Consider the following 16182-nt stretch of genomic DNA (forward strand, 5'->3'; position numbering starts at 1 on the left):
AACAAAAGTTATGACCAACCTAGACAGCATATTAAAAAGCAGAGACATTCCTTTGCCAACAAAGGTCCATCTAGTCAAAGCTATGGTTTTTCCAGTAGTCATGTATGGATGTGAGAGTTGGACTATAAAGAAAGCTGAGCACCGAAGAATTAATGCATTTGAACTGTGGTGTTGGAGAAGACTTTTGAGAGTCCCTTAGACTGCAAGGAGATCCAACCAGTCAATCCTAAAGGAAATCAGGCCTGAGTATACATTGGAAGGACTGATGCTGAAACTGAAACTCCAATACTTTGACTACCTGATGTGAAGAACTGACTCCTGGGAAAAGACTCTGATGTTGGGAAAGATTGAAGGTAGGAGGAGAAGGGGATGACAGAGGATGAGGTGGTTGAATGGCATCACCGACTCGATGGACATGAGTTTGCGCAAGCTCCGGGAGTTGGGTAATGGACAGGGAAGCCTGGCATGCTGCAGTCCGTGGGGTCACAAAGAGTTGGACACGACGGAGCGACTGAACTGAACTGAATAACAGAGTGTCAAATTATACAAGGGAAAAATCTAATAGAACTGTAAAAGAGAAATAGATGAATTCATTATCATACCTGGAGATTTTAACATCCCTCTATAAAATGCACCGATCCAGCAGGCAGAAGATCTATAAGAACATGGCTGACAACAAAGGAAACTATAAGCAAGGTGAAAAGACAGCCTTCAGAATGGGAGAAAATAATAGCAAACGAAGCAATGGACAAACAATTAATCTCAAAAATATACAAGCAACTCCTGCAGCTCAATTCCAGAAAAATAAACGACCCAATCAAAAAATGGGCCAAAGAACAGACATTTCTCCAAAGAAGACATACAGATGGCTAACAAACACATGAAAAGATGCTCAACATCACTCATTATCAGAGAAATGCAAATCAAAACCACAATGAGGTACCATTTCACGTCCATCAGAATGGCTGCTATCCAAAAGTATACAAGCAATAAATGCTGGAGAGGGTATGGAGAAAAGGAAACCCTTTTACACTGTTGGTGGAAATGCAAATGGAGAACAGTGTGGAGATTCCTTAAAAAACTGGAAATAGAACTGCCATACGACCCAGCAATCCCACTGCTGGGCATACACACTGAGGAAACCAGAATTGAAAGAGACATGTGTACCCCAATGTTCATCACAGCACTGTTTATAATAGCCAGGACATGGAAGCAGCCTAGATGCCCATCAGCAGACGAATGGATAAGGAAGCTGTGGTACATATACACAATGGAATATTACTCAGCCATTAAAAAGAATACATCCGAATCAGTTCTAATGAGGTGGACGAAACTGGAGCCTATTATACAGAGTGAAGTAAGCCAGAAAGAAAAACACCAATACAGTATACTAACACATATATATGGTATTTAGTTAATCGGTAAAGATAACCCTGTATGTGAGACATCAAAAGAGACACAGATATATAGAACAGTATTATGGACTCTATGGGAGAGGGCAAGGGCAGGATGATATGGGAGAATGGCATTGAAGCATGTAAATTATCATATGTGAAATGAATCGCCAGTCCAGGTTTGATGCATGATACAGGGTGCTCAGGGCTGGTGCACCGGGATGACCCAGAGGGATGGGAAGGGGAGGGCGGTGGGAGGGGTGTTCTGGAAGGGGAACACATGTACACCCATGGTGGATTCATGTCAATGTATGGCAAAACAAATACAATATTGTAAAGTTAAAAAAGAGATAAATAAACTAATTAAAAAAAAAAAGAACATGGCTGAATTTAAAAAAAACATAAAGAGTGAATATAAGGAGTCTATAGACTACTTTATTCAACCACAGCAGAAGACACCTTCTCCTTAAGCTTACATGGAACATTCACCAAGACAGACCATATTCTGGGCTATAAAACATACCTTAACAAATTTATTATGAAAGAATAGAAATCATATAATGCCTACCCTCAGAGCACAATGGAATTAAATCAGAAATCAATAACAGAAAGCTTACTTGAAAATCTCAAATTGTGAAGAGCTTTACAAACATATTTCTAAGTAACACATGAATCAAAGAAGAAATCTCCAAAGAAATTTAAAATTATTTTGAACTAAATGAAAATGAAAATATAACTTGTCAAAAATTTGTGGAATACAGTGAATCAGTGCTTAGAGGGAAATCTGTAGCACTGAATATATTATAAAAATATTCATTTAGAAAAAAGAAATATCTAAGATAAATAATCCAAGTTTCCAACTCAGGTAACTAGAAAAAGAAGAGAATATTCAACCCAAAGTAAGTAGAAGAGAAAATAAGAATTAGAGTTGAAATCAAATGAAAATGCAAACAGAAAATCAATAAGAGAAAATGAAACCAGAAAGTGGTCATGGAAAAAGACCAATAAAATCAACTAGCTAGGCTAACTAAGAAAGAGAGGAAACAAATTACTGTCAGCAGAAATGAAAGAGGAGACATCACTCCAGATCCTACAGGCATAAAAGGATAATAAAGGAGTACTCTGAACAAGTTTTGTTTTTTTTTTTTTAAGATCATGGCATCTGGTCCCATCACTTCATGGAAAATAGGTGGGGAAAAAATGGAAACAGTGACAGACTGTATTTTCTCAGGCTTCAAAATCACTGCAGATGGTGACTGCAGTCATGAAATTAAAAGACAATTGCTTCTTGGAAGAAAAGCTATGACAAACCTAGACAGTGTAGTGAAAAGCAGAGACATCACTTTACCGACAACGGTCCATATAGTCAAAACTATGGTTTTTCCAATAGTCATGTATGGATGTGAGAGTTCAACCATAAAGAAAGCTGAGTGCTGAAGAATTCATGCTTTTAAACTGTGATGCTGGAGAAGACTCTTGAGAGTCCCTTGGATAGCAAGGAGATCAAATCAGTCAATCCTAAAGGAATCAACCCTGAATATTCATTGGAAGGACTGATGCTGAAGCTACAGCTCCCATACTTTGGCCATCTGATGCAAAGAGCTGATTCATTGGGAAAGACTCTGATGCTGGGAAAGATTGAGTGCAGGAGGAGAAGGGGATGACAGAGGATGAGCTGGTTGGATGGTATCACTGACTCAATAGACATGAGTTTGAGCAAACTCCAGGAGATGGTGAAGGACAGGGAAGCCTGGCCTGCTACAGGCCATTGGGTTGCAAAGAGTTGGACACAACTGAGTGACTGAACAACAACAACTGAACAAGTTGATGACCACAAATTTGATAACCTAAATGAAATAGACAGATACTTGAAAGATACAATCTGCCAAAACTCGCACAAGAAGAAGTAAACTAAATGAGTAGGCCTATATATTTTAAAAGAAATTGAAAGCACCAGGTTTGGATGAATTCATTGGTGAATTCTGCTATACATTTAAGGACAAAATTACACCAATCTTTTACAATCTCTTTTGGAGGACAGATGCCAAAGCAATACTTCCTAACTCATACTATGAGGCTAAAATTACACTAATACTAAAAGTAGATAAGACATTACAAGCATAGAAACCTTAAAGACCAATATGATCATAGATGATAAAGAATATTTACAAAACTTCTACTACTAATAATCATATTAATGGTAAGAAACTTGAAGCTCGCCCACTAAGATTAGGTACAAGTCAAAGATGTCCCTTTGCACTATATTTTTTCAGACTTCATACTAGGAAAGTCGAGCTAATTCAGTAAGAACAGAAAAAGAAATAAAAGCCATACAGATTGGGAAGAGAAAATAAAACTGTCTTTGTTCAAAGATTAAATTACTTTCTGTGTAGAAAATCTAAAATAATTGACAAAAAACTGAAACTAATAAACAATTATAGCAAAGTTGCAGGACACAAGTTAAAATAACAAAGCCAATCATTTGCCTACATACCAGCAGTGAACAAGTGGACTTTGAAATTAAAAAGAAGATATCATTTACCAAATTAAATAATTATGTATAAATCTTACAAAATATGTACAAGATCTAGATTAGAAAAATCGTAAAACTCTGATAAACAAAATCAAAGAAGAACTAAATTAATGGAGGATAGCCATTGACGCTGCTGGCGCTGCTGCTTCAGTTGTGGCCAACTCTGTGCAACCCCACAGATGGCAGCCCACCAGGCTCTGCCATCCCTGGGATTCTCCAGGAAAGAACACTGGAGTGGCTTGCCATTTTCTTCTCCAATGCATGAAAGTGAAAAGTGAAAGTGAAGTCGCTCAGTCCTGTCTAACTCTTAGCGACCCCATGGACTGCAGCCTACCAGGCTCCTCCGTCCATGGGATTTTCCAGGCAAGAGTACTGGAGTGGGGTGCCATTGCCTTCTCCGATTCATTGATAGGAAGACTCAATAATGTTAAGATGTCAGTTCTTCCCAATTTGACTTATAGATTCAATGAAATCCCAATCAAAATCCCAACAAGTTATTTTGTGGATATCAAGAAACTGGTTTAAAAGTTTATATGGAGATGGCAAAGACCCAGAATAGCCAATACAATATTAAAGGAGAAGAACAAAGCTGGAGGACTGGCACTACCTGACTTCAAGATTTACTACAAAGCAAGAGTAATCAAGACAGTGTGATATTGATAAATAGATCAATGCAACAGATAAGAGAGACCAGAAATAGACCAGCATGCATGTTAAGTTGTTTCAATCATGTCCAGCTCTTTGCAACCCTATGGACTGTAGCCTGCCCTGCTCCTCTGTCCATGGGATTCTCCAGGCAAGAATATTGGAGTGGGTTGCCACGCTCTCCTCCAGGGAATCTTCCCAACCCAGGGATTGAACCCTCGTCTCTTATGTCTCCTGCATTGGCAAGTGGATTCCTTACCACTAGTGCCACCTGGGAAGCCCCCAGAAGTAGACTTAAATACAGTCAATTGACTTTTGACAAAGGAGCAAAGATAATGCAGTAAAGATTGTCTTTTCTACATATGGTGCTGGAATAACTGGACATCCATAGGCAAAAAATCCAATTCTAGACATAGACCATACATCCTTCATAAAAACTAACTGAAAATGTATCCTAAGTCTAAATTTAAACCACAAAACTTATAACACCCAGAAGATAACCCAGATGATTGAGTTTGGCAATGGTGATGACCTTAACAGATTAAAAAAAACAAAGATACAATCCATGAAAGAAAGAACCTATAAACTAAACTAAAGAGAGAGAAAGAGAGATAGAGAAAGGAGGGGGCTCAAATCTCCAATACATAAAATTATAAATTAAAGAGGAAACATATTAAAAATGATACCACACAAATACAAGTGATTGAAAGTGACTACTATTAAAATTATATATTAACAAATTGGACAACCCAGAAGAAATGGATAAATTCCTATAAACATACAACCTACCAATACTGAATCATGAAGAAATAGAAAATCTGAACAGACCAATTACTAGCCAAGAGATTGAGACAGTAATCATAAATTACTAACAAAGAAAAATCCAGTTGTTAGGGAAAACACATTGACTGAAACCGCCCACTCTGGCCAGGCACCACAGTAAACATCTGCATGAGTTATTTTACAACAGGAAGTCCTAGTAAGGAACATGGAACTAACAAGGCACCACCAACCAGAAGAATCCAGGAAGTCAAAAGGAGACGCCACATGTCCTACTGACTTTCCAGAATCCTCCTCATTGGAATCCATTTTGACTGAACAATGTGTGTGCCACCAGGAAGGACCCTGAGTCAGAATGATTGGCCAGAGACAATTCAGAAACTAATTCCATCACCATAAATCTCAGGACTGTGAGCTATGTGACAGAGCAGTCCTCCTGGGTTTCCTTATCTTCCTGGTCTCTGCCTGGGTGGCCCCTCCCAATAAAGTCTCTTGCTTCGTCAGCATGTGCATCTCCTTGGACAATTCATTTCCAAGTGTTAGACAAGAGCCCACTCTCAGACCCTGAAAGGGGTCTCTCTTTCTGCAACACAGCCAAATGGTTTCACAGGTGAATTCTACCAAACACTTAGGGGACTAATATAAATCCTCCTCAAAGTCTTCCAAAAAATATCAATAATAAGAAGAAGAACACTTCTAAACTCATTTTATGATGGCCACACTACTCAGATAACAAAACCAGACAAGAATACCACAAGAAAGGATAATTAGGCCACTATCCCTGATGAATATTGATGTAAAAGTCCTCAATAAAATATTAGCAAACCAAATTCAACAATACATTAAAAAGATTACACACTATGACTGATATGGTGATTTATAATAAGAAATACATATTTGTCCTTCAACCCCATTCCTGACACAGAGCTCCTAAGAACCTTGGACTTTCTTAAGTGAAAACAGTTACTAAGGTATCTCTTGTTATATTAATGAGGTGGCTTTTAGACTTCACTTAAGGGTGGGGGCTGGTTGCCAAGAGAACCAACCATGTTACTAGAGGGTTGGAATTTTCAGTTCTACCTCCCTGACCTCCAGAGAGGGAAGAAGGATCTGCAGGTTGAACACTTGCCAACAGCCAACAGTTTAATCAATCATGCCTATTAACAAAGCCTCCCTCAAAACCCCAGAAGATGGTATATGGAGAGCTTCCAGGTTGGTGAACACGTGGAGACCAGAAGAAAGTGGCACACCTTGAAAGGGCAAAGAAGCTCTATGCCCTTTCCCCCATATTTTGCTGTATAAATTTCTTCCATCTGGATGTTTCTGAGTTATATCCTTTTATAATAAACCAGTAATCTAGAAAGTAAAATGTTTCTTTGAGTTCTGTGAGTCATTCTAGCAAATTAATCAAACCCAAGGAGGGAGCTGTGGGAACCTCCAATTTGTAACAAGTCAGGTAGAAGCACAGGCGACAACCTGGGCTCATAATTGCATCTGAAGTGGAAGGCAGTCTTGTGCAACTGGGCCCTTTACCTGTGCAATCAGATGCTATCTCTGATATATCAGAAGTGAGCTTAATTCTCAAATAGCCTGCTAGTGTCATAGAACTACTTTTTGCTGCGGGGAAGCCCACGCAGACACAGACAGACATACAAACACACATTGGAATTAGGTTGAGGGGCCTAATTTAATGACCAAGTGGGATTTATTCCTAGAATACAAGGATAGTTCAATAGCCACAAATCAATCAATGTGATACACCATATTAATAAAATGAAGGATTAAAAAAATCTTAAAGGCACCTCAACAGATGCAGAAAGAACATTTGATCTCAACATCCATTTACAATAAAAATTCTCAACAAAACAGGTACAGAAGGCAAAAAGCTCAGTATAGTAAGGGCCATATATGACAAACACATAGCTGACATCACATTCAATGATGAAACAGTGAAAACTTTTCCTCTAAGAATGTCCACTTCTCCATTTTTATTCAACATAATACTGGAAGACCTAGTCAGAGCAATTAGGCAAGAAAGAGGAATAAAAGCCACTCAAGTCTAAAAAGGAGAAGTAAAACTGTCTCTATTTGCACGTGACAGGAGATACATACACATATATACACAAACACACCACAAAGACTTCACACACACAAAAACAAAATTACAACTAATCAATAAATTCAGTAAAGTTGTAGGATATAAAATCAATACAAAAATCAACTGCATTTCTAAACACTAACAATGAACTATCTTTAAAAAAAAAAAATTAAGAAAACAATCACATTTACAACTGCATCAAAAAGACTAAAATACCTAGGAATAAATTTAACCAAAGAGACTAATGATCTGTTTACTGAAAATCGTTAAGATTTTGAGAAAAGAAAGTGAAGAAGACACAATTAAATGGAAACACACACTGTTTTCATGGGTTAGAAGAATTAATATTGTTAAAATGTCATACTACCCAAAGTGACCTATAGATTCAGTGCAATCCCTATCAAAATTCTAATGCTATTTTTCACAGAAAACAGAAAAAACAATCCTAAAATTTATATGAAATCATAACCCTGAATAGTCAAAGCAGTCTTGAGAAAGAAGAGGGAGCGATATCATAATTCCTGATTTCAAACTATTATCAGTTCAGTTCAGTTGCTCAGTTGTGTCTGACTCTTTGTGACCCCATGGACTGCAGCACGCCAGGCTTGCCTGTCCATCATCAACTCCCAGAGCTTACTCAAACTCATGTCCATCGAGTCGGTGATGCCATCCAACCATCTCATAGTCTGTCATCCCCTTCTCCTTCCGCCTTCAATCCTTCCCAGCATCAGGGTCTTTTCCAATGAGTCAGTTCTTCGCATCAGGTAGCCAAAGTATTGGAGTTTCAGCTTCAGCATCAGTCCTTCCAGTGAATATTCAGGACTGATTTCCTTTAGGATTGACTGGTTGGATCTCTTTGCAGTCCAAGAGACTCTCAAGAGTTTTCTCCAACACCACAGTTCAAAAGCATCAAAACCATAATTCTTCTGCACTCAGCTTTCTTTATAGTCCAACTCTCACATCTGTACATGTAAACTATATTACAAAGCTATAATAATCAAGAGTATGCAATTGGTATATACACATCAGTCAGAAAAGACAGCCCAGAAACAAACTCATAAATATATGAATCAACTAAATTATGACAGAAGGGCCAGGAATATACAATAGGGAAAAAACAGTTGCTTCAATAAATGATATTGGGAAAATGGATAAACCACATGCAAAAGTAAAAGAAAAAAGACACTGGACTCCTATCTTATACTAAACACAAAAATCAACTCAAAATGGATTAAGGAATTGAATGTTAAGACCTAAAACTGTAAAACTCCCAGAAGAAAATATAATAGAGGACAAAAATGACATTAGTCTTAGCAATGACTTGTTTGATTTGACAACAAAAGCAAAAATAGATTAAGTGGAACTACATCAAACTAAGAAGTTTCTATACTGCAAAAAACTTCTACACTATCAACAAAATGAAAAGGCAACCTATAGAAGGGAAGAAAATATTTGCAAAGTATATGTCTGATAATGAGTAAACATCCAAAATATATAAAGAACTCATATAGCTCAACAGGAAAAAAAATGAAACAATCTGATTAAAAAGTGGGCAGAACATATGAATAAACATTTTTCCAAAGAAGATATGCAAATACCCAGCAGGTAAATGAAAAGGTACTCAATACCACTAATCATTAGGGAAATGCAAATCAAAATCACAGTGAAATATCACCCCACACCTATTGGGATGGCTATCATCAAAAAGACAAAAGATAACAAGTGTTGGTGAGAATGTGAAGAAAAGGGAACCCTTGGTGTAACACTGGTGGGAACACAAATTGGTGCAGCTACTATGGAAAACAGTATAGAGGCTCCTCAAAAAATTAAAACTAAAACTATCAAATGATCTAGAAATCCCACTTCTGGGTATATATCCAAAGGGAATAAAAACAAGGTATCAAAAAGATATCTGTTCTCCCATGTTTATTATGTATATTCAAAATAGCTAAGATATGAAAACAAGCTAGGTGTCCAACAATAGAATAATGAATAAAGATGTGGTATTTATATCTGTACATACACACATACACACAATCAGGTATTATTCAGGCATGAGAAGGAAGGAAATCCTTGGCTGTGACAACATGGATAGACCTTGAGGGCATTATGCTAAATGAAGTAAGTTAGAAAGAGAAACAAATATGGTATCACTTTATGTGGAATCTAAAAAAATATAAACTCATAGAAACAGAGACTAGAATGATGGTTACTAGGGACTGGGGGTGTGGGAGAAATGGGAAGATGTTGATCAAAAAGTACTTAAAACTTCCAGTTTAGAAGATGAATAAGTTCTGGGGATCTAAAAATACATCACGCTGATTATAGTTAATAATGGGCTTTCCTGGTGGCTCAGATGGCAAAGAATCTGCATGCAATGCAGGAAGCCTGGGTTTGACCCCTGGGTTGGGAAGATCCCCTGGAGGAGGGCATGGCACTCCAGGATTCTTACCTGGAGAATTCCCATGGACAGAGGAGCTTGGCAGGCTACAGTCCATGGGTTTGCAGAGTCAGACATGACTGAGCGACTAAGTACAGCACAGCATGGCACATAGTTAATAATACTGAATTGCATATTTGAAAGTTGCTATGAGTAGACCTTAAATATTCTCACAACAAAAAAAAGAAATGGCAATCCTGTGATGTGAGGGAGGTGTTAACTAACACTACGGTGGTAGTCATTTACAACTTAGAAGTGTATCAAATTAATTCATACATCTTAAAAAATATATCACCTTATATATCATTTATATCTCAATAAAGCTGGGGGAAAATAAAATGTAATAAATAAATAAAAACTCTGATATTTTTTCTTGTGCCTACACAGAAACATAACAAGAAGCCAAGTGCATTTTTGTCTTATTTTGTAATAAATTCAAGCATCTTTCAAAAAATTTCCTAAATTGTATCCAAATTATTTTAGATATATATTTTACATATTCAAAATTTTATATAAATAAAACATATTTTTATTTATTTTATAATTTAATAATATTTCATTCAAAAATAAATTTTATTTATATTTTCTTATATTAAAACTGGATTATTTGCTTTACAAAAGAGAATGAAAAGATTTCTTCTTTCATTTCACAGCTGTTTCATGGGGAAAAGATGAAATCTAAACACCAGAGATTTCTCTGACTCATGACAGTAGGCCATCTAGTCCAAAGTATTGTGCTAAACTGTAAATGTATCTTCCTGTGTCTTAATAGGATATTCTCAAACTCTATCATAGTGCTAGTTAACTGCAGCACTAACTCAAGACCAATCATTCCGAATCTTTAAAAAAAGGAATTAAATAATTCAAATGTGTATTTGATTTAATATTTCATCAACAGAACTGTACTTCTGCCTTAAAATTGAATCTCTAGATATTGCTGAACTAGTTGTGCTGCTTCTATTCACCTGGTATTAGCACTAATTAAGAACAGTTTTTTTTAGATGAACTTAGCAATACACACATACGGTACAGAAATACTTGAAGTGTTGAATAACTATCTTCTATCTCGTGGTTTTCCTAGAATAACTGAGTTGACATTTCTATTCACAGTACAAAAAGCAAGTAATTCTGTACCTAACATAAATCAGAGCAGCGACAGTGGTCACTGTACACTTTGATACTACACACAGTACAAACACTGCCAGTTTCACATAAAAATGCATTTCACAGTAAGTATTAATATAAAATATTAATTTTCTTAATTTTACCCTTGAGGATACTTTTAACTTAAAAAAATTCTGTGTGGTGAAAAGTATGCATAAAGCATTTCTGCTATATACCAAAAAATGATGACTGTCTAGAGGAAAAGCACTTGTGCAACTTGCTGAGTTGCAAGATCAACTAGCCACTTTTTTCATAATCTTACTTGAGAAAAATGACTGGCAGACAAACAAAGGTTATTCAGACTTGAATATTTGGCACATATTTTTTCAAAAGTACAGAAGTAACCTTCACATATTAAGGAAAACAACTGACAGTATTTGTAACCAATGATAAATTTGAGTTTTTTGGCAGGAATTAGAATCTTGGAAAATTTGCTTTCACCAGTGTGAGCTTTATAGCTTCCCAACACTTAAAAGACATTCCTCATAAGACTAGTTGTGAATGAATGTAATTTTGATAGTATAAAATGAAAATATGTCAATGTTTGGAAGATCTGCATAACTTAATGAACGAATATTTTCCAAATAAACCATGCATGAAGCTACAAAATCCATTAAAAGTGCAAGACAGACCAATGGGTTTTAATGTAATAGTATGAAAAGCTCATTTATATAATTTCAGAATCCACATTGCAGCTAACCTTTAAAAAACCCCACCATTTTCAACTTTTGATGAGGTATGCACCTCAAATATCTACAATCTGAGATGGCTATTAAAATATTCTAGTCCTTTTTCCAAATGCATGTCTATGTGAAGCTGGATTTTCTTATACTTCAACCAAAAAAACATACTGCATCACACTGAATACAGAAATGCTGTGACAACCTAGCTGTCATCTTTTAAGTCAAAAAATAAAGAAGTTTGCAAAAATGTAAAAACAATGTCATTCTTGTTAAACAATTTTCTTTTCTTGGAAAAGGTCAGTTTTTTTTTAAAAAAAAATATGCTGTTTGTATTAAAATTTAATCAATTATTGTTATTTTAAAAGGAAATGATAAATATTTAAAATTTTTTGTTTTAATTTCAAGTATGGTAAATATTGATAGATAGAACCCACATTTTTTAAAAAGTTCATTGAGATCCTCAATAATTTTTAGGAATATACAGTGGTACTGAGACCAAAACATTTGAAAATTACATTTTAAACATACTGAAGTATTCTAAGAAAAGGAAAACAGAATTGGATGATGAAGTAACGGGTCATCACTTACAGCAAAAAAGCCTCATTCACAGCATCAAAGAACTCAGGCCAGAGTACTTCCTGAGGTTCATGTCCATGGTAGGTGAGCAGAGCCTCTACCAGTGGTTCAAAATCTGGCAAGGTAACAAGTGGGACACAGATTTGTGACAGGGACCTTACTCGTTCAGGAGACATCCTATGGAATAAATAAAATGAGAAATAAGTACCAAAATATTAGAGCCACACATAGTTAAAGGCATATAAAATCTTCATGCTGAGAGAATTTAATTATTTCTTTGAATTATTTTTTTGATTTGAATTTCTTTGAATTATTTCTTTCATTTCTGAGGTTATAACTACTGATATTCATCATATTTGCAATTAAAACAAAGACACCTAAAATATTTATTAACTAGCTAAAAGTAACAAAAACAAATCCATTTGATGTTAACATGAATAACATTTTTTGTTAAACAATAACTATATTTTACAAAACAAAAAAATATTTGGTGAGAAGAGTGGCACTCTTTTATATGTTTACGAATCTCTTTCCTATATGGTTTGAAAGAAGACAGTGGATTCTTATATTTAGTTGTGCATATTTATTGCAATACATTATTTTGGTTGAATTACATGGAGTCTAGTCTCACATAGATATGTAGCTTTAAAAGGCAGGAGTGTTATAATAGACTCTTCACACAATTATACATATTCTCCTTTGATACTACACTAAAATTCATCAAGTGCTGCTCACACTCATTCCTGCAAATCTGTCTAGGAACACAAATAGAGCTGCCTGCCAGAGGTCTAGAGGGTTGGTGATGGGTAATCTCTACCATGAGAAAGGCTGACATTATCCACAAATTACTGGTCAAGTTTACTCTGAAAGCTGAATCAAACTGATATCAAATTTGATACAGAGATCAGCATTACCCTGATCTCTGTAACAAAAAGTTAAAAACAGGACTTCCCTGGTGGCCCAGTGGCTAAGACTGCATTCCCAATGCAGGAGGCCTGGGTTCGATCCCTGGTCAGGGAACTGGATCCCACATACCGTAATGAAGATTGAAGATCTTAGTGTGTCACAACTAAGACCTGGCACAGCCGAATAATTAAAAAAAAAAAAAAGTTAAAAACAAAAAATAAGCTTTTCTTACTTTTGATTTCTTTGTCCTTTTGTATTATATCCTAGCAGAACTACTCAGCTCAATCTTTGGAGTCATTGTTTGTTATTTAGCTTTATCTCCTACTCAGCCTATTTATTGACTCCCCTCCCGACAAATGTCTCCTCTTTTGGAAAAAAAAAATTCCTATTTCAAGGATTTAATAGTTTCTCTTCTTAAGATAATTAATTGTTGTTTTTCAGTCGCTCAGTCATGTCCGCCTCTTTGCGATCCCATGGACTACAGCATGCTAGGCTTCCCTGTCCTTCACTATCTCCCAGAGTTTGCTCAAACTCATGTCCATTGAGTTGGTGATGCCATCCAACCATCTCATTCTCTATCACACCCTTCTCCTCCTGCCCTCAATCTTTCCCAGCATCAGGGTCTTTTCCAATTAGTTGGCTTTTTGCACTAGGAGACCAAAGTATTGGAGCTTCAGTTTCAGCATCAGTCCTTCCACTGAATATTCAGAGTTGATTTCCTTTAGGCTAATTAAGGAATAATAATTATTCCTTTTTTATTAAAAAATCCAATCACTTATCCTTGTAAATGTATATATTGGTATATTTGCATTTTCTGTTTGTTACATTTGGTTCATTTTTTCTTCTGGTGTCAATTTTTCATGAGTATATGGTGATTTTCGCTTGTTCTTTCTGGAATTTGGGATTCCACATTAGTCTCTCCATGAATGCTCTGTTCAGTGTAGTTCACCTCCAGTGCTAGGGGGCAGGGTAAGGGATGTGGTGCTGGCTGGGGTTGCCAATAAATTGCATTCTGGGCATTAGAGCACTCCCCAAACTGCTGGGAGTTGATAGCCATTTGATACTTATTCTCCTTCAAAGGCTCCTCTCCCTCCTATTTGTTGGAAACAGGACACCGTTGTCTCTATTCTAGGGGTAGTGGATGAGAAGGAGGAGTGGATGAGGGACTAGCCAGCTGGCTGCTATCACTGCAGTACTAACAAGTACTACTATCTTGTTGGCTGCCATCTACCCTCCTATTTCTTGAATCCACCCTCAAAAAAAATGCTCTTACAAGCTTTTTAGAATGTGATATTTACCTTAAAAATATGCCACTACCTACCACTTTAAGCCTTTCTCATAATTTGTGGGTCATCAAAAGCCCCCTCTCGTTCTCACGGTATTATGTATTTAATTGTTAAAATTATAGAAGTTGGGAGTATAAAGTAAATGCTAGGACGTTCAGGTGCTTAGTTCATCACTTGATTTCATTTTTTACGTTACATTTTCATGTTAGTCTTCTGGCTAAATTATGAGAGTTCCTACTCGTCATAGGTTATGCACGTTAATCTTCAGGATTTTTCCAAGTTTTCTACACCAGAGGTACTCAAAGTACAGGTCTAGAAATCAGCAGCAGCAGCATCCCTAGAAGTGAAGCCAAGGAACCTATTTTTCCAGGGTAATCTTCTGCACACTAAAGTTTAAGAAACACTGCTCTGCTCTTTAATAGAAGTCCCCAGAATTAGATATCAATCTCTAGCAATAATCTGAATACTTTAAGGAAATATGATATAATTGCATATAAGGTTTACATTGTTATTAATTTCTTATAAATTATTAGTTAGCTGTATTATTTATTTGATAACAGCAAAATTCTCATAGAGACAATTTTTTGTCTAACTACACAATGATAAAAAAAAAAGTCAACAAAAGAATCTGAAATGCAGTACTTGGGTGCAATCTCAAAAATGACAGAAGGATCTCAGTTCATTTCCAAGGCAAACCATTCAACATTATAGTAGTCCAATTATATGCCCCAACCACTGATACTGAAGAAGCTGAAGTTCACTGGTTCTTATACCTAAAAGATCTTCTGGATCTAACACCAGAAGAAGATGCCCTACTCATCATAGGGGATTGGAATGCAAAAGCCAAGAGATACTGGGAATAACAGACAAGTTTGACCCTGGATTACAAAATGAAGCAGGGCAAAGGCTAACAGTTTTGTCAAGAGAACATGCTGGTCATAGTAAGCACCCTTTTCCAATAACCCAAGAGACAACTCTACACTCAGATGTCACCAGATGGTCAATACTGAAATCAGATTGATTATGTTCTTTGCAGCCAAAGATAAAGAAGCTCTATATAGTCAGCAAAAACAAGACCTGGAGCTGACTGTGGCTCAGATCATGAGCTCCTTATTGTAAGATTCAGACTTAAATTGAAAAAAGTAGGGAAAACCACTAGGCCATTCACATATGACCTAAAATCAAATCAGTTATCATTTACAGTGGAGGTGATGCACAGATTCTAGAGATTAGACTCAGTAGACAGAGTGCCTGAAGAACTGTGGATGGAGGTTTGTAATACTGTGCAAGGGGTGGTGACCAAAACCATCCCAAAGATAAAGAAATGTAAGAAGACAAAGTAGTTGTCTGAGGAGGCTTTACAAACAGCTGAGGAAGGAAGAGAAGTGAAAGGCAAGGGAGAAAGGGAAAGATAAATCCAACTGAATGCAGAGGTCTAAAGAACAGCAAGGGAGATAAGAAGGCCTTCTTAAATAAACAATGCAAAGAAATAGAGGAAAACAATAGAATGAGAATGATTAGATATCTCTTCAAGAATACTGAGAGATATCAAAGGAATATTTCATGCAAGGATGGGTACAATAAAGGACAGAAACAGTAAGGATCTAATAGATGCAGAAGAGATGAAGAAGAGGTGTTAAGAATATACAGAAGAACTGTGCAAAATGATCTTAATGA

The 16182-nt window shown here is 36.3% G+C and overlaps 1 protein-coding gene across 18 annotated transcripts in view; it reads right to left on the bottom strand.

Moving 5' to 3' along the window:
- FANCC (FA complementation group C) overlaps positions 1 to 16182 on the bottom strand; it is a 303173-nt gene that overhangs the window by 60403 nt on the left and 226588 nt on the right. For all 18 annotated transcript variants that reach the window (XM_081522609.1, XM_081522765.1, XM_081522735.1 and 15 more), the window contains one exon: positions 12326 to 12490. In XM_081522609.1, the coding sequence (XP_081378735.1) occupies positions 12326 to 12490 (165 nt within the window). The remainder of the gene's footprint in view (positions 1 to 12325; positions 12491 to 16182) is intronic.

Source organism: Giraffa tippelskirchi, chromosome 1 (assembly GCF_054371585.1).
Source record: "Giraffa tippelskirchi isolate mGirTip1 chromosome 1, T2T-mGirTip1v1.2.pri, whole genome shotgun sequence".
NCBI classification, from domain to species: Eukaryota; Metazoa; Chordata; class Mammalia; order Artiodactyla; family Giraffidae; genus Giraffa; species Giraffa tippelskirchi.